Below are 23,529 nucleotides of genomic sequence, written 5' to 3' on the forward strand. Positions count from 1 at the left end.
CCAAAAGAAAAACAAATACAATATTAAAACACAGCATTAAAACAAGGCAAGATCACTTTGTCATTATTTCTATGCATGTAATAGATAGTTTCATAGATAAGTTATAGCCATAGACGGTATGTCTTTAAAATCAGACTTCCACAGAGAGGAACATATTGCTGTATGACGTGATCCCTGTTGTCATACCAGCTAGAACATCACTGAAAATGTCCTGGAAAAGTCCTGGAAAATGATTAGAACCCTGAATAGGGACGCAATGTAAACAAATGAACTGAACAAGTATTTTCTTAAGCCTTCTTTTTTTTTTTTGTTTGTTTGTTTTTTTGTTTTTTTGCTTCCCATGTTCGAGAGTGAGCTTTATCTTATAGCTTAGCACATTTAATGATGTGGTATGTTATTAACCCAAATGACTTTAGTTTCTACCCACTTGTGTTATTATGTGGCACCAGAGAGCATGCAAGAACATATTATTATAAGTTCAGTTTATATATAAAATGACTGGAAAAAGAATTAATTTTAGTGCCCTTTTAAAGATGATTGTGCTGTTGTAAATAAGTGGTATAATTTTAATCTCCACTGGGGGTGAAACTGTAAATCACTCTGATTATGTTCGAGCCTAGCTTAAAATATTTTCTTGCTTACATTTTTACTACTCCACCAACTGTCAACAGCCACAAGCAGAGAAGATTGCGGAGGAGAGGATTTACATACATTTACATTCCACATTGTGGTTATTTGTGAATTTTGTTACATCTGGATGATATCAAATGGAAACATCAGGCTTTATGATCAACAGCAGAGCACACAGCCACGTAAACACTCATCCTGTGACTCCCGTTCTTCACCAAGCCATGCAGGGTACACGTAATAAATTCACTAGGTCAAGATAATTTTATTATCAGCATCCATCTCTTCTGCCTCGGAGCACGTCTGCCTTCCGGATAGAGTACAAACTGATTGAGGACTGGAGCTCACTGGGAAGCCACCCATCGCTGTCTTTCTCTGTCAACTAATTTTTTGCTTTGGCAAAGCTGTAATTTGGAGCTATTGAGCAGAGCAGTAACACATGACAGCCAATCATGGCTGCACCGTTCACTGGCACAAGTAATGTACTTAAGTAGAATGTTGAAGTACTTGTGTTTTACTTGAGTTTTTTATGCTACGTAGTACTTCTACTCTCCTACAATTCAGAGTGAAATGTATGTTTTACTTTTACTCTACATTTATATCACTGCTTTGGTTATGTTAAAGATTGAGATTTGTCTGTACATAAAATATGAAGAGCTTTTAAAATGATACTTTTTTGTAAATTAAACCTAACAATATCCAGAAAATCACATTGTATGATGCATGCATGCAAGTATTTGATCACTTACCAACAAGTAAGAATTCCAGCTCTCACATATTTGTTAGTTCTTCTTTAAGAAGCCCTCCTGTTCTCCACTCGTTACCTTTATAAAAGACACCTGTCCACACTCAGTCAAACAGACTCCAACCTCTCTACAATGGCCAAGACCAGAGAGCTGTGTAAGGACATCAGGGATAAAATTGTAGACCTGCACAAGGCTGGGATGGGCTACAGGACAATAGGCAAGCAGCTTGGTGAGAAGGCAACAACTGTTGGCGCAATTAGTAGAAAATGGATGAAGTTCAAGATGACGGTCAATCTCCCTTGGTCTGGGGCTCCATGCAAGATCTCACCTCGTGGGGCATCAGTGATCATGAGGAAGGTGAGGGATCAGCCCAGAACTACACGACAGGACCTGGTCAATGACCTCAAGAAAGCTGGGACCACAGTCTCAAAGAAAACCATTACCACTATGCCGTCATGGATTAAAATCCTGCAGCACACGCAAGGTCCCCCTGCTCAAGCCAGCGCATGTCCAGGCCCTTCTGAAGTTTGCCAATGAACATCTGGATGATCCAGAGGAGGAATGGGAGAAGGTCATGTGTTCTGATGAAACAAAAATAGAGCTTTATGGTCTAAACTCCACTCTCCGTGTTTGGAGGAAGAAGAAGAAGGATGAGTACAACCCTAAGAATACCATCCTAACCGTGAAGCATGGAGGTGGAAACATCATTCTTTGGGGATGCTTTTCTGCAAAGGGGACAGGACGACTGCACCATATTGAGGGGAGGATGGATGGGGCCATGTATCGCGAAATCTTGGCCAACAACCTTCCGTCAGTAAGAGCATTTTAGATGGGTCGTGGCTGGGTCTTCCAGCATGACAACAACCCGAAACACACAGCAAGGGGAACTAAGGAGTAGCTCCGTAAGAACTACAGGAAACGTATGATCTCAAATATAAAGTTCTGCTTTTCTGATGTATCAAATACTTATGTCATGCAATAAAATGCAAATTAATCATCAATAAATCATACAATATGATTTTCTGGATTTTTGTTTTAGATTCCGTCTCACAGTTGAAGTGTACCTATGATAAAAAATTACAGACTACATGCTTTGTAAGTAGGAAAACCTTGTTCTCCCCACTGTAATGGTATTAATAGTTACAGGGGTCCTTTTTTCTTATTCACTACTTCTACTTTTAATACTTTAAGTACACTTTCATGATTATTTTTACATACTTTTACTTATATGTTTTTTTTGTTTGTTTTTTTTAACTTTTACTCATTAAACGTTCAATGTAGGGCATTTACTTGTAATGAATACAGACATACAGAATGTTTAAGGGTTCGTTTACACACAGCAATGCAGTTTAAATGAACTTGGGGGCACTCAAATGTTGGAAGAGAAAATTGTCCTAATGTTAATGTTGTCCACGCTTTCCCTTATAAATCCATCTGTTCCTCTATATGCTGATCCCAGCCGGGCGCTGATTAAAGACGACCTTAAAGTGACTCTCTTCCTTTTAACACTGAGCTGGCTTGGCACATGGCAGTAAAAGGTGTGTAGTTTCCCCTTTTTTGAAGAAGTCTGTAGTAAATTTGAATGTGTCAGCTACAGAGATATTAACATTAACACGTCACAGCCGAAAAAGTGAAAATATTTTAAACTCAAAGTTCGATTACTTGATTTATTTTTCCTGAACTTTTGACCATGTCCCCGTGGCCTACGTCAGTGAATGGAATTTGTTCAGCCTAGGATACAGCCAAAAGCTCCGGGAAAATGCTAGTTGGTGAACTTTGAGTTTTCAATATTTTTATTGTATTCATATAATTAATTTCTATTCTCGGGGGTCGAAACTGAAAGTCCAGCCCTGCAACTCTTTGAATTACATTCTTATAATAGGATTCTGCAATTCACAACTTGCATCCATTTTTTGTGTAATTAATGCTCTCCTTTTTATTAACAATCACCACAATAATAGTAAGAGCGGGAGCGAGATAGTGAGTCACATTTTTACCAAAATACAGCTAATGCAGACTGCCTTGAGTTTTTAGGCTTCATGAGGGCAAAACAGTAGTAGTGCATTTAGGCAAAAATACAACTGAAACACACTGAACGTATGGATGGACAGTTGAGACAGAGATTACAGTTTCTATGGAAGCTGAAGGAATCTACAAACTTCTAGGTTCTACTTTTCAAGCCTAAAGGCTGTGAGTGTACTCAAATAGATTTTGGATGAAGTATCTCTTTAACAGGGCTTTATTGTCTATGCCTACTGAAAGAACTGTCGACGGCTCGTTTATTTACTTCCATGACTTCAGTTAAGTCTGGTCTGCGCTGCAGTCGGCATAGCAGTGTCTGGTCTGTGTTCCCTAACACGCTAAACTCTGCCAATCTGCCCTGCACAGCATCACCCACACGACTTTATACACTGATCTTGATTTATGTTTGGGTTTCTCTAGTGGACCAAAAATTCAGATAATTACCCTAAAGAGTCGCCCCACTCTGGTCTGGCTGGTAAACCTCATTAAGTTGTTATTTGGTAGGTGGGAGGAGGCTGACAGGGGGAAACATTAGCGGTTCCACTTCAGCACAACCATAAACTCAAGTCAATCAGCGATTCATCATGGCAGACCTCCAAATGTGTATTATTTCCACCAGCCGCAATATGCTTAAATATGCTGCCAGAGTAATGCAATAAGTACTTGGAGGGTCTGGAAGTATACCTGACTGTAAATGAGCTAGTGTGTGAAGGAGTTGTGAGGGGAAGCAGCTGTCAGGGGTTATTTATGGTAGACCGGCCGGGATCGCCCTCATTTCCAAATCCTGTTTGTTTTAACTTCTTTTATTCTGTTTTTCTATCATTAAGGCTTGCATCTGATAACAATTTTATTGATGAAGTGTCAGTCCTGATTTAGGATTTCATTTCTTTCTACAGTACCAAAATTGGTTTTGTGTTTTCCAAAATGCCCTCTGTACAAAGTTCAGAAAAAGCCCACCAAAACATGTAAGCTTACTGATACAGTGTATCTCGTTTGCTTAATTTATACACAAACAGAAATTTATTGTTTTATGTGGAGGTACTAATTGTAACTATTTCTTTACGAATGTTTGCCCATTGCCCCAGCACGGGCTAGCTGTTTCCAGTCTTTACTATAAGCTAAGCTTTATGCCGGTCGCGTCCAGTCTCCAGCTTTGTACTTAATGCACAGACTTGAGAGAGGCACCGATCGCATAATATGATTCTTCGCTGTCAGTCAGTGTGCCGCAGTAGTTCGAAACACTTTTATTTTCAGCAAAATGTGACCCTGTGACAACCCGACCACGCAGCTGTGTGTTGGTTTGCGCACACTTCACTGCCTGCGTGCTGCTCTTCCATATTTAGGAGAATACTCTGTTCTAACTCCTCTTTGACAAAGGATTTTTCAAGGAGGACTGCTCATCTTCATCAAAATCAAGGTCCTTGGCTAACAGAAATTGTATCAATAACTATTTGAAAATGTATCAGTGTTTTTTTTTTTTTTTTACGAAACTGCCCCTATGGCTGTTGAAGGCAATCCTTTCATACATGATGTCCACAGTGGACAGATATTTGGAAGCCATTTAAGTTATAGTACCATGTCCAAACCACCATGTGGTTACTGCATCATAATTTCAAAATAAAGGGAGATGCACCAAGTACCTCAGCAGTAACTGTAAAATGCTTTTATTCTGAGAAAATCAGGCTGGTAAAAAAAAAGAATTCAACTAAAAAAAGATGTTAGACATCCATTATCCAGATTTGAATGATTAATTTCTTGCACATTTTGTTCTGAGACTGAAAATCCATCTGTCCACTCCATTGGACATTATGCTCCTAACGGTATATTCTGCCTTATTTGATATAATTGACACTTGGATAACGTTATGTGTATTTATTCCCCTTTTTCTAACCTATATTGAGTTCCATTGAATCACTTTATGCCATTTAATGCCATTTTTTCACCTGTTTGAAAGTAAAACATAAAAAAAAAAACTTTGTGATTTAATAATTAATGCATGAAAGGGTTAATTACTGAGAGTGCAAACACAGTTCATCCTGCTCTCCAGACAGACACAAACTTTCTGATCCAGACAGGTTATAGAAAATACACCTGACTGAGGTCTGGACAGTATTTGTACTGCTGCTGTTTGATGTGCTTGCAGGTGATTGACAGGGATGAGTGTGTGCATGTAGTTGTTGTGTGGAGGGTGAAATTGTTCCTGCCTGGCAGAGCTTTAATTAGTCTCAATGGATGGCACTCCTTGCCCTGAAGTGGCTCTCTATGGCTCCATCCTCCTCATTTAAAGTCAAGCCAAGCGCTTTAGATGCAAAAAAAACAAAAAAACACCCCGAAGACACAAAGACGCACACACTTCTGCATGTGTGGGTACCTACTCAATGTGTGTGTGTTATCAGACTAAAGGCTCGTCATTTGGGATAGATTCTTTTTGGGAAAATTTGAGCATTTGAAACATGATGAGAGAAAGACCTCAATGCTGCTCTGATGCCCCACAGCAGCATTGCTGGCATTTCCACTGCCAGGCAGACCTTCAATGATCCAGACCTAAGATCCTCAGCCAGTACATACACACCTAATCATTTAGCTAAAGCCTTGGGAATCTTGGCACAGATACACACCAGCACATAGTGAAAGACTGATGACAGAGCGGTGTGTTGAGGTGACAGATGCCACTGTAGTGGCTGATGCCTTGTTGGTGGAGGAAAAAGTCAAAGTCAAAAAGAGTGGCTGCAGCAGAGGAACAAAATTCCTCCGGGTTGAGAAAAGTGTTTTGTGTTTGTGCAGGTCAAGTTGCACCATTTACTAATCCTCAAGTATCTAAAAAATGTAGTTTTGTGTTATTCTTCTATGTTTGGTAACAGTAAATAAATAAAAAAACATTATACATTTATGTAGAAATACATAAAGCTGAGAAGTGGTTTGGCTTCCCGAACTCCTTCTCAGCTTGCAGTAGCAAACCAGTGGGAGAGATAAAAGAGTGAGAACTGATGCCTGAATGATGGTCTACTTATCTTGTCCTACAGTCGTTTTTCAATGAAATCATCTCTCATTTGATGAACTGTCTAGTTAATGTCACATTTGATGATCTATAATTAACTGCTGGAGTTTTTAAAGAACTGGACAATTTTGTGATTAGCGATTTTCCATTTGGTTTCTCTAAGCCATTAACAGCCCCTGTCAGTGTCAAGTAATGGCTGACAAACAACAAAATCTGGGATGGACAACTATATGGGGTCATTTACGGTGATCTCTGACATGATGTATATGGCTTATTACATTTTTATATACACTGAACAAAATTATAAACGCATAACTTTTATTTTTGCCCCCAGTCAGTTGAGCTGAACTCAAAAATCTAAGACTAACTCTGTGTACACAAAAGAGCTGTTGCCCGTGAATTGAATTTCTCTAGCATAAGCCGTCTCCAAAGGAATTTCAGAGGATTTGGCAGTGCATCCAACTGACCTCACAACCGAAGACCACATATAACCACATCAGTCCAGGACCTCCACATCCAGCATCTTCACCTCCAAGATCATCTGAGACCAGCCACCTGGACAGCTGCTGTAATAATCAGTTATTTGGTCTGTGGTATACTGGTTGTTGTATGAGAAGACCAAATAACAAGTTACAAGTTCTAAACATGTGCACCTTTTTAATTGTTAAATTATGTATTATTATGTATATTGTGTAAATATGTTTAAAAGGTTTTTTCTGAGTTTCTGTATAAAAATATTTATTGATTTGAAATCCAGCTACTTTGTCCCATTGTTCACACTGTATGTTTCATGTTTTTTACCCTGATATTAAGAGTCTAGACTGTATGTTTTAATTTATTGGCATAATCAAGATAATATTTTAGTCATGCTGCCAGTCTGGCTCTGTGGATGGCAGTGACAATCTGACAGTCGGTCGACCACTTTACTTTTGGTCCAGACTTTAATATTTCAACAGCCTTTGGATGGACTGCACTTTTCCTCTAGCGCCACCATGAGGTTGTCTTCTGCGGCTTTGGGTGAAGTGTGAAGTTTGGCACCGATATTCATGTTGTCCTCAGGATGAATTGTAAAAACTGTAGTGATTCTCTGACTTTTGATCCAGCACCATCAACAGGTCAAAACTGAAATTTGTCCAATACTTTATTACAAAATACCTGCCAAACTAATGACATTCTTTCATCTTCGAGTTGTACTTTGTGTCTTGTCTTGATGAGCAAATATCTATGTAAACTAAGATGGTGAACACAGTTAGCATTTGCTAAACATCAGCATGTTAGCATGGTATTGTATTGTATTGCAGCGTTGTCATTTTGAGCATGTTAACATACAGATGTTAAAAGGACCACTGTGCCTGAGTACCAGTTGTGGACAGTAAATAAGTACATTTACTCACGCCTTTGGTGTGAGAGACCAGGGTTCAAATCCACTGTGAGACACCAATGTGTCCCTGAGCAAGACACTTAACCCCTAGTTGCTCCAGAGGCGTGTGACCTCTGACATATATAGTAATTGTAAGTCGCATTGGATAAAAACATCAGCTAAATTAATAAATGTAAATGTAATTAAGTACAAAGTTGAGGTACTTGTACTTTACTTGAGTATTTTCTTTTCATGCCACTTTCTACTTCTACTCCACTACATCTCAGAGGGAGATACTGTACTTTTTACTTCACTACATTTATCTGAAAGCTTTAGTTACTAGTTACTTTACAAAATAAGGTTTTTACACATTAAACATATGAAGACTGAGACATTTTAATTATTTTAATGTATTTGCAATAATTTTGAGCTTTGTAGTGTACTGTCACTTTTGGGCTCTGGGTAATTGTGAAGGCATTTTTCACTATTTTCAGAATTTCGAAAATCGATTAATGGAGAAATTTTGTCAAACAAAATATTTAAAAATGAGCTCCCCCTAAACAATTATAAAACAATAAAATATTAGTAATATTTTCAAAGCAGGACTTGTATGTCTTCTTGTAACAGTGTTTTTACAATGTGGTATTAGTAATTTTGCCTGAATACTTCGTCCACCACTGACACACACATACATACACACACACTCACACATAACTCAGTAACATGAAATATTATTGAAAGGGCAACCTGTTTATAACGAATGCCATTAATAAATAGGAAAGTTTGCCTACTGTATTTTTAAATTCAGTTTATCATAGCAGCGCCTGCCTTATATAACCATACTAATAGTACTTTTACTTTTGATACATAATGTATTTAAAAGCAAGTACTTTTGTACATTGACTCAAGTAGAAATTTAAATTGAAGACTTCTACTTTTAGTGGAGTAATATTTCGCTAGAGTGTCTGTACTTTTACTCAAGTACATGATTTATGTATTTTGTCAACCACGGCTAAGCCTCACAGAGCTGCTAGCCTGGCTGGTGTTCTCACAATGTAAGTAATGTGAAAGGTCTTTCATTCATACTTTTGCTGTATGTCCCCCACGCAGTTTGTTTGTACTCTGTGGGTCCTGATGGTCCAATCCAGATTCACTTGTCTCAAACTGAATTCATTTAATCAGATATCAGCCAAGATGACAGTAATAACGATTTTATACCTAAATCAGTCAGTTATCACATAATAATACAAATACCAAGCCATTTTTTCCATACATCTTTATTAATGTATACATTATGTACAATAATAAGTTATATATACAGTTATACTTTGGTTCTGTGATGAGTGTGTGTGTTTCTACATGTTCTACTGTGTTCTTTGAGTGTAATACTGAGGTAAGTAATCCGTTTTGGCTTCTGTATATCATCCTATCAGCGTAATATATGTCACACAAGTTTTTTGCCTGTCTGAAAACAGGGCTTGAGTCCATTTCAGTTCAATCCACCAAATTAGATTATTTACAATAGTTCAACAGCATAAAACATCATAAAAAATAACTAGTGAAACCTGTTTTCAATTTAATTTGATTTGATGAAGACAACCCTGCTCTAAGAAGGCAGTATATTCAAATGGGAGCTTGTTATTTGCCTTGACAGGAGACATTAAAGAACAAAAAATATGAACACATGCTTGATAAACATGCACATTAATTAATTTAAAGTGCTGGAGTCCAGCCCCAGAGTTTGCACTGTAAAAAATGAACGAAAAAAAAAAGCAGTAGAGAAAGAACTTGGCAGCGATGATGTGTTTGATTTTGTGCAGAACAGTCATGGGACATTATACTGACAACATCAGACATGAGATAAAGATCAGTCCCATTCCCAAGAAATTAGATCAAAGCAAGTCTTGGCATTGCTTGTCAAAGTTGGCCTTTGGAGCTTACTGCTGAGTTTTGAAGCTTAACTGCTAGAGAAAGCAGGACGTTGACTGGCAGTATCGTATCTTTTATGAGCATTAACGTAATGCTCTTCCCAAAGTTTAACTTGATGCTTATCAGAGCCACCCTCGGTCTCTGTACGTACAACACTTAACCAGCTTCAGATGCTTTTCAGAAAAGGACAACCCTCACAACCTGCATATTGTTCTCATTTGCCATATTGGTCCCATAGGGGAGTGGGGAGCTTAAATCCTGTCTGAGCATGACTGAGCCGACCACAAAAGCTGAGTAAGGTCAGACGTTATAGGATGACCGTAGCACTGCTTCCACCACGACCGGCTGCATTCTTGCATCGTTCACAGTGCAGCTACCCCAGGGGCAGTTAGTCATGCCTCTGCCGTGGCATCTCTCTTTTTAATGCAGGGTTTTACAGCTTTTCCACTGGGCTTTCAGTGGTTAAGTGGCCCTAAATGCTTAATTGGGTGCTGGAAATCACAGGCACTTTGCACCCGCTCTGTAAACCACAACACTTCAGCCTATTAGGGGCCCAGGGAGCCACACGCCAAATAATTAGGGCTGGCGGCAGCACTAGACCGCAGCATTGGGGTAAAAGGGGAATAAGCGGGGAGAGGAAGAATTATGGGGAGGGTCACATACTGGGTCACTGCTGAGGAAGTAGTTGCAGTAAGAAAATATGTTGGGGAAGTGGATTTACATGTGTGTTTAAGCAGAAGACACACTTTATCTATTGGTGAAGTACAATTGTTTCCACTCTTAACACACATATGGAAATCAATTAATAGAGCCGAGTAGTACTAAATAAACAACATTGCAGAATCAACCCTAAATTGACTTAAATAGGTTTAAGTCAATTGATTTACATAGGCAGTTTTAAGCATTCAGTTAAAAATACCAACATAATGTATGTAGGTAATTCTTTAAAAATTAAAATACTGTTCTGTAATGTTGACTACAGTTGTGTGTATGCTGGTGACATGACATGACAAGACACCAGGGTATCCCCAAATGCAAGTTCACAATTTTACCAGATGAAGGTCTATTTGATGGATGTTTTAGCATTTCCAGCTGGGCATAATGATTTTATTTTGAATAAGGGAAGTTCATATCTACTGTCTTTCCTTTATGATGACAACACAGCCATAGGCGCAGTTATGAATGTTAACCGATGCTGCAGTCAAACCAGGTTACTTTCTTTATATGGAAACAAACATCTAATTCTGTCAGCTGCGGGTTTAACCAAATGATTTTGGTCCTGATAAGAAGGTTCACTGAAAGGACAGCTAAGAAGGGATCCTAATTCCTTCCACTTACAATGCACTTGTACTGGTATTCCTACAAGAAAGGCACTTAAAGGGATAAAAAGTGATTGTAGTCCAATACACTTTTTGATTAATTCAGCGAATATTTCGTCACAGTTTGCTAGCCCTCCGTTTTATGTGTGCTCTGAAAAAACCTGGTTTTCCTACAAAGCCATGGCTCTGTAACTGAAAAAGATAAAAAGTGGTGCAGACTTTCCCCACAACATTGTTCCACCAATCAGGTGGCGTCAGCGCTCGTGCACAGGAGTGAGGGGGGCAGTAGAAGAGAGAGTTCTATACTTTGAACTAGAAGGACAGATGGCCAAGAAACACTTCTGCAGAGGAGCTGCTCAGGGACCATTTCCATCAACACACCATTTGTGGGATTTTGTAAACAGCATACAAAACGTTGTTTGTTAGTTTTGAGAAAAGTGTTACGTCCAGCGCACAGTTAACCTACGTATTGTTTGCTAAAATTTTAGAAAGACAAAAATCTAATAAAAAGAAAACTAGTTTGGTTTAGTCTTTGTCAGAGGAGAAAATATCTGAATTAGCATACTAGAGAGTAATCTTTGATTTTTGTCTTTCTCAAACTCTGTAGCACTACAGAAAGAGAACATTAAGGCCATATAAGGTATTACTAGATTCTTAAAATTGGCAACCCATAATCAGAAAAAAGGATTGTGCACAGGGAGGTCCACTGACATTCTTCATGTGATGGGGTAAGGTGTATACTGTATATGTGCTGTCCTCAGTCTCTGCGCCACTGCATATTTAGACACTAGCACAGCGCTGGGATGGAGATGAGCACTGCGGTGGACAGACCAGCTGGCTGTGAAAACTGCTGATGCCCTGCCGTCCGGCTGCTGCCGACATCTCACTACTGCCCAGCACATCCGAGCAGAGTGACTCAACAGCGTCCAGCCTCTCGATCTGTACCAGGCGGGTCAGGAGGTCGGGGATGCTATAGCCCGCCGTGCTCACTCTCTCAAAGAGCTGCAGGCCGTCGCTCATGCCACCGATCTCGTCGCGCTTCAGCCCAAAGCTCTCGGCCAGATGCCTCCATGTCTTCACCACAGCCGCCTCACTGCTGTAGGAGGAGCTCAGCATGCGGCTGGCCTTCTCCAGACAGTCGAAGGGAAGCTCTGTTGGACTCAGGCCTGGCGAGGGATAGAAGTGTTAGAACTGAGCACACAAACATGGTCAGTTATTTGAAGATTTAAATAAAATTTAATTTTTAGCCATGATTGTGGCTTGGATATAGATATAGGCAATGTCCACCAAAATGCTAAGCTAGCATTTAGATCAAAGCACCCAACTACAGAGCACTTGTGTGGCAGTAGACTATCATTCTAGTTGGTCCTTTGCTCACCTTCATATAATGATACTGTTAATCTTGATTCATACTTTATTCAAAGTTTTGAAGTAGTTTCATTATTTTATACCCATCCATATGTATTCTCATTTATCTTTTGGTCTTTGTTCTGTCTCAATCTACTTTGCTGCTGCGATGATCCAGTTTCCCTGCACTAATGTTTTGATTTTATTTGAAAATATGCCTCATTAGGGGGAATATTTTAAACAAACATACATGCGCACACCTTTACCTCTTAAATAATGTTACTGATTAAGTCTGAATTTTGTTCACTTGTGAAAGAAGATGCCTGTGGAGAGGTAATGTCTTCTTTCCAAAGCAGTTTCTCTTCATTTTTCACTTCAGCACAGTTTATAAGTTCATCTCCACCAGAAAGAAGTCAAATGTCCCTACAGTACTGACATAAATTAAGTCTGATTCCAAAGCTTGCCTAGATGGATGTTTTCGTCTGTGAAAGAAAGGCTTACCCTCTGTCACATTGCAGGCTCTGGTGTACAGATCCAGGATCTTTTTCCTTCGGCTCTGTAGCATCTGTGTGGTAAAAGATAAATAACAACAATATGTGATTTCTAGAGTAAACTGAACTGAGGATCTGTAAGCATAGTCTTTTCTCCAGTAATGTCTTTTACAGATACATCCACCTACCCCAGGGGTTTTATTGTTGTTGTTGATTGCATTCACACTGTTGATATGGTTGACATTGCCGATGTGGTTGGGACTTGGGATGTTATTGGCCTGGCAGGCTGCAATGTTGGGGCTCCCATTGCAGGCTCTGTCGCGGTCCAAGAGGCCCAGAGAGAGCAGGGAGAGGTCGGGTTTGTTCCCCAGGTTGACAAGGCACAGGTTGGGGTTGTTGGTCTCGGCTGACCCTTGCTTTTCAGACGTCGCCTCCTCATCACTGTCAATGCTACGGCTCAACAGCTGCTCGTTTTCTGATGACGCGTCATTTTCACTGCACACACAAGCATGCACATATGTGGACTCATTTACATGTGAACATACTCATTGGTGTCCCGTAAAACACTTTGTGCACAGTCTCCTGCCAGTAATTTAGCCAAGCTCCTAGGCTGTAGCTAGATTCTTCCTACCTGTGGTCTTAGTGACAGATTGTGGTATTATTTTCCATTTAAAAACAACATATCAGACTTTTCTTTTGAAAAGTGAGAAATACACTGTTATGTACGGTACACCTAGATCAAGGTTATAAAGGTCTGTTTTGTTTTGTTCTGTATGCCCCATCAGTGGATAGACTACATATTAGAAACATCTCTCAGTATAAATCAATACAATTCAATTACGCTGCATAGCTGGGTGTATACCCCTGATGTTCTTTTGAAAGTCACTTCCCTCACAATCTACTGCTTTGCACTCAGATATTCTGTAACCATGTGTGTGCAGTTTTGCTGTTATACTACATAATTAAATGAGTGACAGCTACTGCCCACACAATGATTTGTGTCTTTGCAAACTTAACAGGAACGTTGAGAAATGAAAATGAGCTGGAGAAGAATGCTGTTGTTGTTGTTGCCATAGCTACTGATGTTTCTAAGCTGTTCCTGTGTTTGACTGAAATAGCCCTGCGTTTTACAACATGATACCATGTACTATCACTTTATTACCTGTCCTCTTCCTCCCTATCCCTGCTCTGGATTTTCTCCCAAAAACCACCTTGTTGACAGAGATGCTCACAGAATGCCATTGTTTCGCAGTCCCGAGCTGTTTTCCTGAGCAAACACACAAAATGGCATTGTTTCCCGGACATCTAACACCCACTCTGGCAGCTAAAGCAGTGAGTTAGCACATCCTCTGGCATGCTGCTGTACCACACTGTTTACTGCTATTGATGCTGAGGTGTGTGTGTGTGTGTGTGTGTGTGTGTGTATCTCATCTATTCTCTAATTCACACCCCCTACAGCATATCCATCTAAGCATGTTCACTACCAGTACTTTGAGCACAATGGCTCACTGTAGGTGTGTGTGCAATACTGTATGCTATCATGCATTCCCACACTTCTCCCCACACATTAGCCACTAGCGCCAATAAAGCAGCATTGTCTGCACATCTAGGTGATGAGATGAATGCAGAAAGACGAAGGTGAGAAAACTGTCGTTCTTTTGTGCTTTCACCTGGTGGTGGTTTTAGTCCCGGAATAAATAACCCTCTCCGCTTTGACAACTACCCCCTCTTGCCTTCTCACTTTGCTAGGCTTCAGGGCTCATCTATGCTACACCCCCCCACCCAACCTCCCCAAACCCACCTCTGCCTGGTCCAAAGCCACATAAAGGCTCTTTGCTTCATTTATAACAAACAAAATAAATCCCTCAACTGACATGTGCATACGTATTCGCAGATACAGCAAAAAAAAATAAAAAAAGGGCCAGCAGCAATTATACTACTACTGCAGTGACTTGTTGTGGTGGCTTAATTATGGGCAGATGCTGAAAATTTTTAATTATAAAAGCTTCTTTCTGTTGTGCAAAGTCTCTGTGACCCCATAGAAATTAAACACACACACATTCGTAATGCACACTTAAGATAAGGACAAGATAAGGACACAGTGGTGTATATAAGAGCGAATATAAAATATTCCTTAGTACATGCACACTTATGAAGCATAACACCCATTCACACATATCATTTATAGACATACAGAATTTCTGTGGTGTTAAAATACTCGTGAATGGAAGGTACTCATTTTGGTTTTAAGCGCAAAACATGGTGGAGCAACCTGGAGTTATGTGATGAGAAAAAAGTTAGAATACACCTTTATTACTTTGTGTTTAAATCCCTTTCATAATCCCTTGCAAACCTCAGTAGAAAAAAACAACTCCTGCTTGTCAATCAAAAGAAGGAAATATTTTTCTTGTCCATTGCGAGGCTTAGTTATTATCCTACACCTCACCCATCACCTTTACAACATGCCCATTGTCATAAATAAAGGTTCTTAGCCTCCACTGGGACTCTTGCTTTGTGTCCATGGTTTGTACACTTAGCATTGCTTTGTGCATAGCATGTCAGTTTCAACCAAGTCCTATGTTCTATTCTCCTGCTACACAGTGCATTAAGCTGTCTGGATTTAACCATTAATCACTGAGAACCGTCTGATCTTACTTTGTTCGACCAAATTAGTAACAGTGTGATGAAGCTGTTTGTGAATCAGACATGTCGCTCACCTTTTCACCGTCTTCTGAGGTGGCGCTTTTAGTTTGTCAAACTCGTCTTTCTCTGAGTAGATCACCACATTGTCTGAGAGAGGGAGAGAAAGGATATGGAGGTATATAGGTGATTTATTTTCTCACAAATACAGAATAAAAAAGAGATAAGGCAGTCATAGTAACGCTGCAAATATACTAAAATACTCAAAGGATGTTTATCCACCACCTGCCACTATTTCATATATGAAAAGAATGCCACAATATACTCAAACCTTTCCAAAAGGTTTGCTGGGTTAGTGTTGGATATAAAGTACTCACTCTTTTGCTGAACAGCGGCGACAAGTGGCAATTACAGGAACATTTCCATTCATTTTCCGAGATTTTCTTGAGTCATGACACTGGTCAAGCTTTTACCGTATTACTTAAAAAGTTACACATTCTCACTTTAATTGATATGTCGCATGTAATTAACCAAACATCATTCAAAAAACAAACAACATGTCTTCCACTAAAATGCATTGTGAAAATTTCATTTCTTGGAAAGTTTTATGCAGTTATTGAAATACAGGTGTTGAACGAAGGGTTTTTTGTGGTCTCCTATCTTTTATCGCTAAGCAACACTGGATTAAACCTACACTTTTTGAATAGATGTTGGCATGAGTTGGAGTGCATAAAAGAGAACAGATTCCTGAGGCTAAAAGTATGTATCCCTCGAACAGAGGAGCTGCAGTTGGAGCGGTGTATTAAGTGATTACAGTGACTATTATGCTGAATTACACTTACATCATGGACACTGATAGGGATAGACAGCATAATGAGTGAATACCTAAGTGGAACAAATGCTGTGTCTGTGTCTGTGTGTGTGTGTGTGTGTGTGTGTGTGTGTGTGTGTGTGTGTGAGTGAGTGAGTGAGTGAGTGAGAGAGAGAGAGAGAGAGAGAGAGAGAGAGAGAGAGTGTAAATTTAAGCGTAGTGTCTTTCATCTCACAGACTTATTAACTCTGTGTCTACGTGAGTGACAGCTAGCTCCGGTAGAGCTCCGAGCAATGGGCTTCTCTCCCACACACACACACAGACATAGCAGTTTTCCAAAATCCATTCACACACACACACTCACACACAGTAACCTAACATTAAGTCACAATGCAGACATTTATTTTTTAATCGCACTCTAACTACTTTATCATGTTTCTTTTTGCTATTACATTATTAAGTAAGCGACCTCATTGTACCGCATAATGCATCTGTGGCCACAGATGCAGTAAGTGTGTGTACGTGTGTGTTCTCATCGACACCACATGTAAGTGGTTAGTCAGTCAGTCTGGGAGTGAAATTGAACAGAGCATCATTGTCAGGAGAAATGGCGCCTAAAGCAACGTATGGCTTTAGCTTTGGAAGCTTCACATTCCACCATGATGTACTCATCAAACTGCAGGTCTGTCAGCTTAAACACACACACACACACGCACACACACACAGTACACAAGCACACACTTGCATTCGCAGACATTATGCTATAAATCATAAATATGCACATGCATAATAGACCGACGCATGGAGCCAAGGCTGTATTGACATTCAGATGTGATTCACTCAGATTTGATGGGATGATACGGTTTGTTTAATTTCATATCTAATATAGACTCAATCAGCATTGCATTGATTGTTGTTGGGCAGATCTTGACGTGATCTGAGAGTTCAAGTGTCCCATAATTCATACCTACTGTACATGCTGCTCCAGAGATAAGAGTACAATTCGGAAGGAAACGCTTCCCCCACTAGGCTTTTTTCAGTGTGAAATAGTTCCAAACACATCTGCGAGCCACAGCTTTAATTTGAAAAAAAAAAATCATTATCAGCTGAGCCCAAAGCACTACAGGGAAGTGTTGGATAATACATTTGCAGATATGGGCTCATACAGTGTTTGCGGTTAACAAATAAGAATCAAGGTTAGAGAGGATTATGCTGCAGGACTGAGTCAAATTATATACAGTGTTACTCTAATCACTGCTGGTTGGTATCTGTTCAACTGACTGTTAAGCAAATTGTGTGCGGTGTCACTGTGAATATTGTGGACTCATTTTATAGTTATTAAAGCTAAGGGTTGAGCTATTGTACTATATTATACTTGTATACTATTCAGAGTGTACTTTTAAGTAGTATAAACTGCCTCAGTTATTGAGTATATATTTTGTAGGCTTTCTTTTAGGAACTGTGCAACGTGCTAGTGAAGTTTATGGAAACATGGAAATGATCAGTTCCTGACTGATGGCCTGCTTATTTTAACAGATATGAAAACACTGAGAATGTTAGAGAAGAAAAAACCAGATGGTCTCTATGTAAACCATCTCTAATGTCACTAAATTGTTCATGCTTTACTTTGTTTTGCATTTTCCTATATAATTATAAGAAACTATTTCAAAATATTCTCTTGTACTTTAGATCTTACACTATGTACTCATGATCTTAATAAATTGTCTATACAGCTACTTTTATTCTCAAGTATTGTTGAATTTTTTTGTCCCCCCTTGGTTTAACAATGAAAAAAAAACAATACATACGGCCAAAAATGTGGATAATGTTAGAACTACGTATACAAGGATATGAATATCAAGATTACTTATGTTTCATATAAACATCACACTGAGAAAATAATCAAAACCAGATCTTATAACCAGGATACCGGTATGCATCTGACGAGCTCATTGTTTTTACTGCAAGAGACCAATTATGAGGCCAGAATACAGACTGTGGTGTGAGAGATACCAAACAGGAAGCCTCTGAGAAGCTTAAATGCTGTGAGCTTATTAGTTATTCAGTTTGTGTGTGAGTCATGTCTCACCAGGGACATCTTTCTTGTCTTCCTGTTTGTTGGTCTGAGCTTCTACTGCCTTCACAACTTGCCCTGAACAACAAGCTGCAGACAGACACACACAAGGAACATCATAAAAACAAATGCCAACCTTTAACATGAGAGTGTGAATGTGTGCGTGTGTGTGTGTGTGTGTGTTTGTCTCTCACCATGGCCACTCGGTTTGGCCTTCAGGATGTAAAACATGATGATGAGGACGATGGCGATGGCCATGATGAAAATGGTTGACATGGCGATAATGAGAGCAGTTGCAAGGTGACCTTGTCCGGTGGAATCTGAAACATGGAGGCAGCGATGTAAAGTAACGTTAATGATGTGTGTATGTGAGAAAGGACAGCAGATAGTGTGTATTTGTGCGTACCTTTATGTGGATTAGGGAACACAGTAGTGCTGCCAGGGTTAATTTGAGGTTTTTCTGTTGGCCCACCTGTAAAACACACACACACACAGACACACACACTGTCAATGCCAGTTCATTAACTCTGGATGTGTTAGTAAGTATATTTTCATCCTAGTGTTTGCTTAAATATGCCCAACCGTAGTTGCTCTCACAGGGGTAAAACATTCATACCTATGAATCAAATTCAAGTTTCCAATTTGAAAAGGCGCATCTTGTTACGTTAGGACAGAGCCAGGATAGCTGTGTCCACCGTTTCCAGTCTTTGTGTTAAGCTAAGCTAACCAGCTCCTGCATACTGTATTTACCCTACACATGTGACAGTGCTATCAATCTTTAAATCTCTGCAAGAAGGTAAATAAACCTATTGCCAGTAATGTCAAACTATATTTTATAGTTGGATGACTGATGAACCCTTCCTTCCAGAGATTTTACAGATCGGTCGAAGGAGAAAGCACAAGAAATACTATCCGGCTAGGTCTCTACAGAGGCGACATGCCATCAGTCACTTTTTATGGCATGTTTTGCTTTGGCCTTGTATTTTATTGCCAGTCCCTCCCCACAATAGTTTTGCATGGCTTCATTTTGCAAGTAACATTTCAAAAAACAGCAGTCTGTCCTAAACTTTATCGCTCTCAGACCTCCTGCCGCAACAGTAAACCAAATGTTGTATTGGAGAGTGTGGATTCAGGGATGCAGCCGTCTGTCCAAAACTATTTCATTCTTTCTGTTCGCTTTCCATCGCTTCACTTTCCGACCCCAGTCGCCCCTTCTGTCTCTCTTTCTGGATTATTCATCAACTGGTTTTCCTCTTTCCTAATGGAGCTGTAAACTCCTGGCAGCTCATAAATCACCCCTTTTAATCAGTCATTTATTTCACCACGTTGATATACTGTAGACCTCTTTGGCATGTGCCCTGCCGCTTCCCGTGGTCTCAGAGCCTCATGTCATCACACATACACACATGCACACACGCGCGCGCACACACACACACACACACACACACACACACTTGGGGTATGTGTTTACACTCTCTGGATTAGGATATGAGCCTGAACTGGAATTCTGTTTAGCGTCTTGTGGTTTCATCTCTTAATCATGTCTTGCGGGCTGAACACACACTGCTAAATTATCATTCTGCAGGGCAATGTGGGTACTCAGGTCCAAACCAACTGGGAGGCGCAGAATTACAAAGCATGGGAGATTTAAAAAAAATCAAAGCATTTTTGTTTGAGGTAAGATTTGTGATACCTCTGTAAGCAGGGATGAAGCGAGGGTTAACTTCTGATTCACTTCTGTGTGAAATCCATAAACGTGTGTCTGGTGTCTCCGTAGGTAGATAGAGGGAAAATAAGAAGTGTTCTTACAGGTAGTGATGTGAATGATCTCTGATGAAAGTGAAAAATCTTGAAGTGTTTAGATGTATTGGTGCCCACTTGGAAAATGGCAGCAAAAGTCAATAAAAATCCAAAGGCGACAGTAGAAGCTGAGCCATGCCTACAGACGCATAACGTCTGCCTGTCATAGAGCAGCATCGGCGCAAGCACTAACACGCTAATCATCTTTCTTTCTCATACGCACTGAAGTTTTAATTATCACAGGCACAGAGCTAGGCAGGAGCCAGGGTAATTTACAGATTACACGGCGAGTGTCAGCCTGCCTTCACCCTGAGCAAGTAGAACTCCCAGCTTTCAGCTTCTTTTCTATTTACTCTTGGGGGGGGGGGGGGCATTATGTTTAAGTTCTCATCTAAAGAGGGTTTAATTAAAATGTACTACAGCCTGACTTAACAGATAGGGAGAAATACAGAATGCTCTGTGTGATTGTATCTTTTATCCAGATTAATCACAATTACTTCAGATAACCATACTGCATTAACAGCTTGGTCCGATGAAATTTAAGTTAGAATTTGGAAAGGTTTTGCAGCTCCCTATCATTAATTGATAGAAGATGTAACACCTGTATCTGGTTCATCAAAGGCTATACATTGTCAGGTTATTCCTGTGAGAAACAATCCTCATCATCATTTTTTATTAAACATACTGGGTAGTAAGCAAGAACTAATAATGTTAGCTAAAAAGTATCTCAATAAATGATTAAAATCTTAAAGTGAATACTTTTTGGAAAATACTTTCATGTCTGTACGCTAAATGTGAAGATACAGGTAGCAGCAGGTTAAGTTATCTCAGCTTAGCATAACAATGGGGACAACAGGTAGCCTGGCTCTGTCCAGCGGTAACAAAAATCCACCTACCAGCACCTCTAAAGCTAACTAGTTAACGCATTATACTGTCTCCTGTTTGTTTGATCCACACAAATACCAAAGTGTAAAAACAACAATGTACCTTCAGACAGAGCCAGGCTTTGTGTTTTGAGTCTTTAAGCTAGGCTAATCTTATTTAGTTGTAGATGTATATTGAGAGTGGTATCAATCTTCTCATCTACCTCTCTGTAGGGATAAGCGTATTTCTCAGTCCAACTACTAAAAAAGATACTTGAATGTAAAATTATGTCAGCACCGTAAATTGCAATTCCCAGATGAGCTTTATATATATGAATACAAGATGAAATTACTTGCCACACTGGCAATTTTTTTGTTGCGTTACATCATTCTATAATTTATCTTCAGAGCTTCATCCAATCACTCATTTCCATGCCTGGGAGAAACAATTAGGGTGCTGTTGAAAAGCAAGTGTTTATTCTTACACACACATACACATGCACACACATATTCCTGTTTCTACTTCACACCCTCTCCTCTGCAGGCCTGGGCTGCTTTTTTCATTTTTCAAAACACTCATTAAATATGACACAATAACAATAACATTGATTTCCGGGCTCTTCAATTACACTCAAAGGCGGTTTTGAGCAATAATAGGCCCATAAATATAATTCCAATACTAGTATGTATCAGTGAGGGTCACAAACACTGCGCAGATCCAATTGACGTTCTCTCATTTTTGGATCAATGGAATCTATTTGTCATATCTGGACAAACCCACAGAGGCCACCTCAGGACAGTGAAAATATCCGGCTCTCGCTCTGCAGTAAATGCTCATCTTGTATTGAAAGTATTATTTTCCTTTATCTGACTTGTTTTAAAATCACCACCTTATAGAAAATTACTTTAAATTTGAAATTACATTAGAAGTCTTGAAAGGTCTATTAATCTCATTGCTATGAAAGATTATTTCATATCATATCATATCATTGTAAACAGTTATCCACAGTATCTAATTATATTCTAATAGATTGAGGTCTAATCTTTGTGTTGTTGAGCTGTCACTTGGCAATACTAAGTTTATGAACTGCTGAGGCTGATAGTGAATGGGAAACGGAAAAATGGAGACAACCACTAGTAAATATTATTGTCCAGGGATGTGGTCTCAGCAACAGTTGGCGCCATGCATGCACACTCACACACACACACATGCATGTACACACAGTGTCAGGTATGCAGGGTAAGCTGCCAAACACCCCTCTGGAACCAGAAAAGCAGAGATGCAGGGAGGGAAGGGGGGTGTACAACTCCTTTGTGTCCAACAGCGAGGTCCTCTGACGGGGAGAACAGTGACCAGAGGGTCTGGGAGAACTCAGCACAACCTCTGACCTCCGATTGTTCCATTAAACTAAGTCCAGGCTTTCAACATACAGTACATCCGCTTTTTGCACAACTTGTCCCCTTTTATTTCCTTTAATGTTTGCTAGCGGAAACCAGGTCTGATAAATGTTGAAAAAGAAAAGGGGTTCATAGTTTAAAAGAGAATAAAAGAAGATGTTGGGACAAAAGGTTGCAAGAAAGCAGGCGGAAGGACGGGAAGGAAAAGTGAAACTGTGAAGAGGTTGGTCTTACATTCTTTGGTATTGCGTGGTGCATTCTGGCAAGAGTGGCAAACCATTCCATAGATGTTGTTGGGTCTGTTTTCCAGCATGTAATACCTGGAAGACATAAAATACATCGGTATAAACCAGCAACTTGCTAGACTATATAATTAGTCTACTATAGACCTGGTTAGGCTTACTGGTAACTCAACTGCAAAAGATTTTTAAATAAATAATAACAACAATGTTTTAAACACTTGCAAGTAAGCACACTGGCAAACATGGCGTATACGTTATGTGGCACGCCTATCTTTTAGACACATGGTGTATAAGTATGGGGAACCAGCTGAGGTGAAAAGTTTGACTCCGTCAAGAAAATGTACATAATTGACGCCCTGAAGGCCCTAAACGTGGCTTCGTACATATTATCGCCCTGAGACAGAAGCATCCATTAGAGGATAGGAGAGGGGAAGGCAACAAGGAGTCGAATCTGTGAATTATTTATGGTTGTATTAAATCATTTAGGCGCGAGAATTTCTATGAATATGTACAAAATTTATACAGCGCATAGGTAAGTAGCAGCCTCCATATATCTGGATAAGGATTTTGGATTTCTGCCATTAGACACGAGTCACTGTATTTTAATCACTGTGCACAATTACAATTAACAACAGTTCATGAAGATGAGCAAGTGTCATCTGACTCACTTCTGACAAATAAATTATTTGTTCAACACTTTATGTAATTGTTCCACAGAGCATTAACTCAGATTGGACTCCTTCATCTCAATCAATATTCTAAAGCAAAAAATGGCAGCAAATGACACAAACATTAGCTCTCACATTATATAAATTTGTTAAAGCACAACAGTATTGTAACAAAAAAAACAAGAAGAGAACAA

The 23,529-nt window shown here is 39.6% G+C and overlaps 1 protein-coding gene across 1 annotated transcript in view; it reads right to left on the reverse strand.

Annotated features, from left to right (window-relative positions):
• Positions 1-9,013: 9,013 nt before the first annotated feature.
• Positions 9,014-23,529, reverse strand: part of edar (ectodysplasin A receptor) — a 44,745-nt gene continuing 30,229 nt past the window's right edge. Inside the window, exons 6-13 of the mRNA XM_038720270.1 lie at positions 22,660-22,745; positions 18,771-18,836; positions 18,559-18,684; positions 18,380-18,454; positions 15,557-15,629; positions 13,028-13,334; positions 12,850-12,913; positions 9,014-12,167 (exon numbers count right to left, since the gene is read on the reverse strand). Coding sequence (XP_038576198.1) covers positions 11,782-12,167; positions 12,850-12,913; positions 13,028-13,334; positions 15,557-15,629; positions 18,380-18,454; positions 18,559-18,684; positions 18,771-18,836; positions 22,660-22,745 — 1,183 coding nt within the window. The 3' untranslated portion in view covers positions 9,014-11,781. The remainder of the gene's footprint in view (positions 12,168-12,849; positions 12,914-13,027; positions 13,335-15,556; positions 15,630-18,379; positions 18,455-18,558; positions 18,685-18,770; positions 18,837-22,659; positions 22,746-23,529) is intronic.

The sequence above is a fragment of the Micropterus salmoides genome, unplaced genomic scaffold, assembly GCF_014851395.1.
Source record: "Micropterus salmoides isolate LMB-PRFRI ecotype aquatic unplaced genomic scaffold, ASM1485139v1 Ms_hic_scaffold_15, whole genome shotgun sequence".
Lineage (NCBI taxonomy): Eukaryota > Metazoa > Chordata > Actinopteri > Centrarchiformes > Centrarchidae > Micropterus > Micropterus salmoides.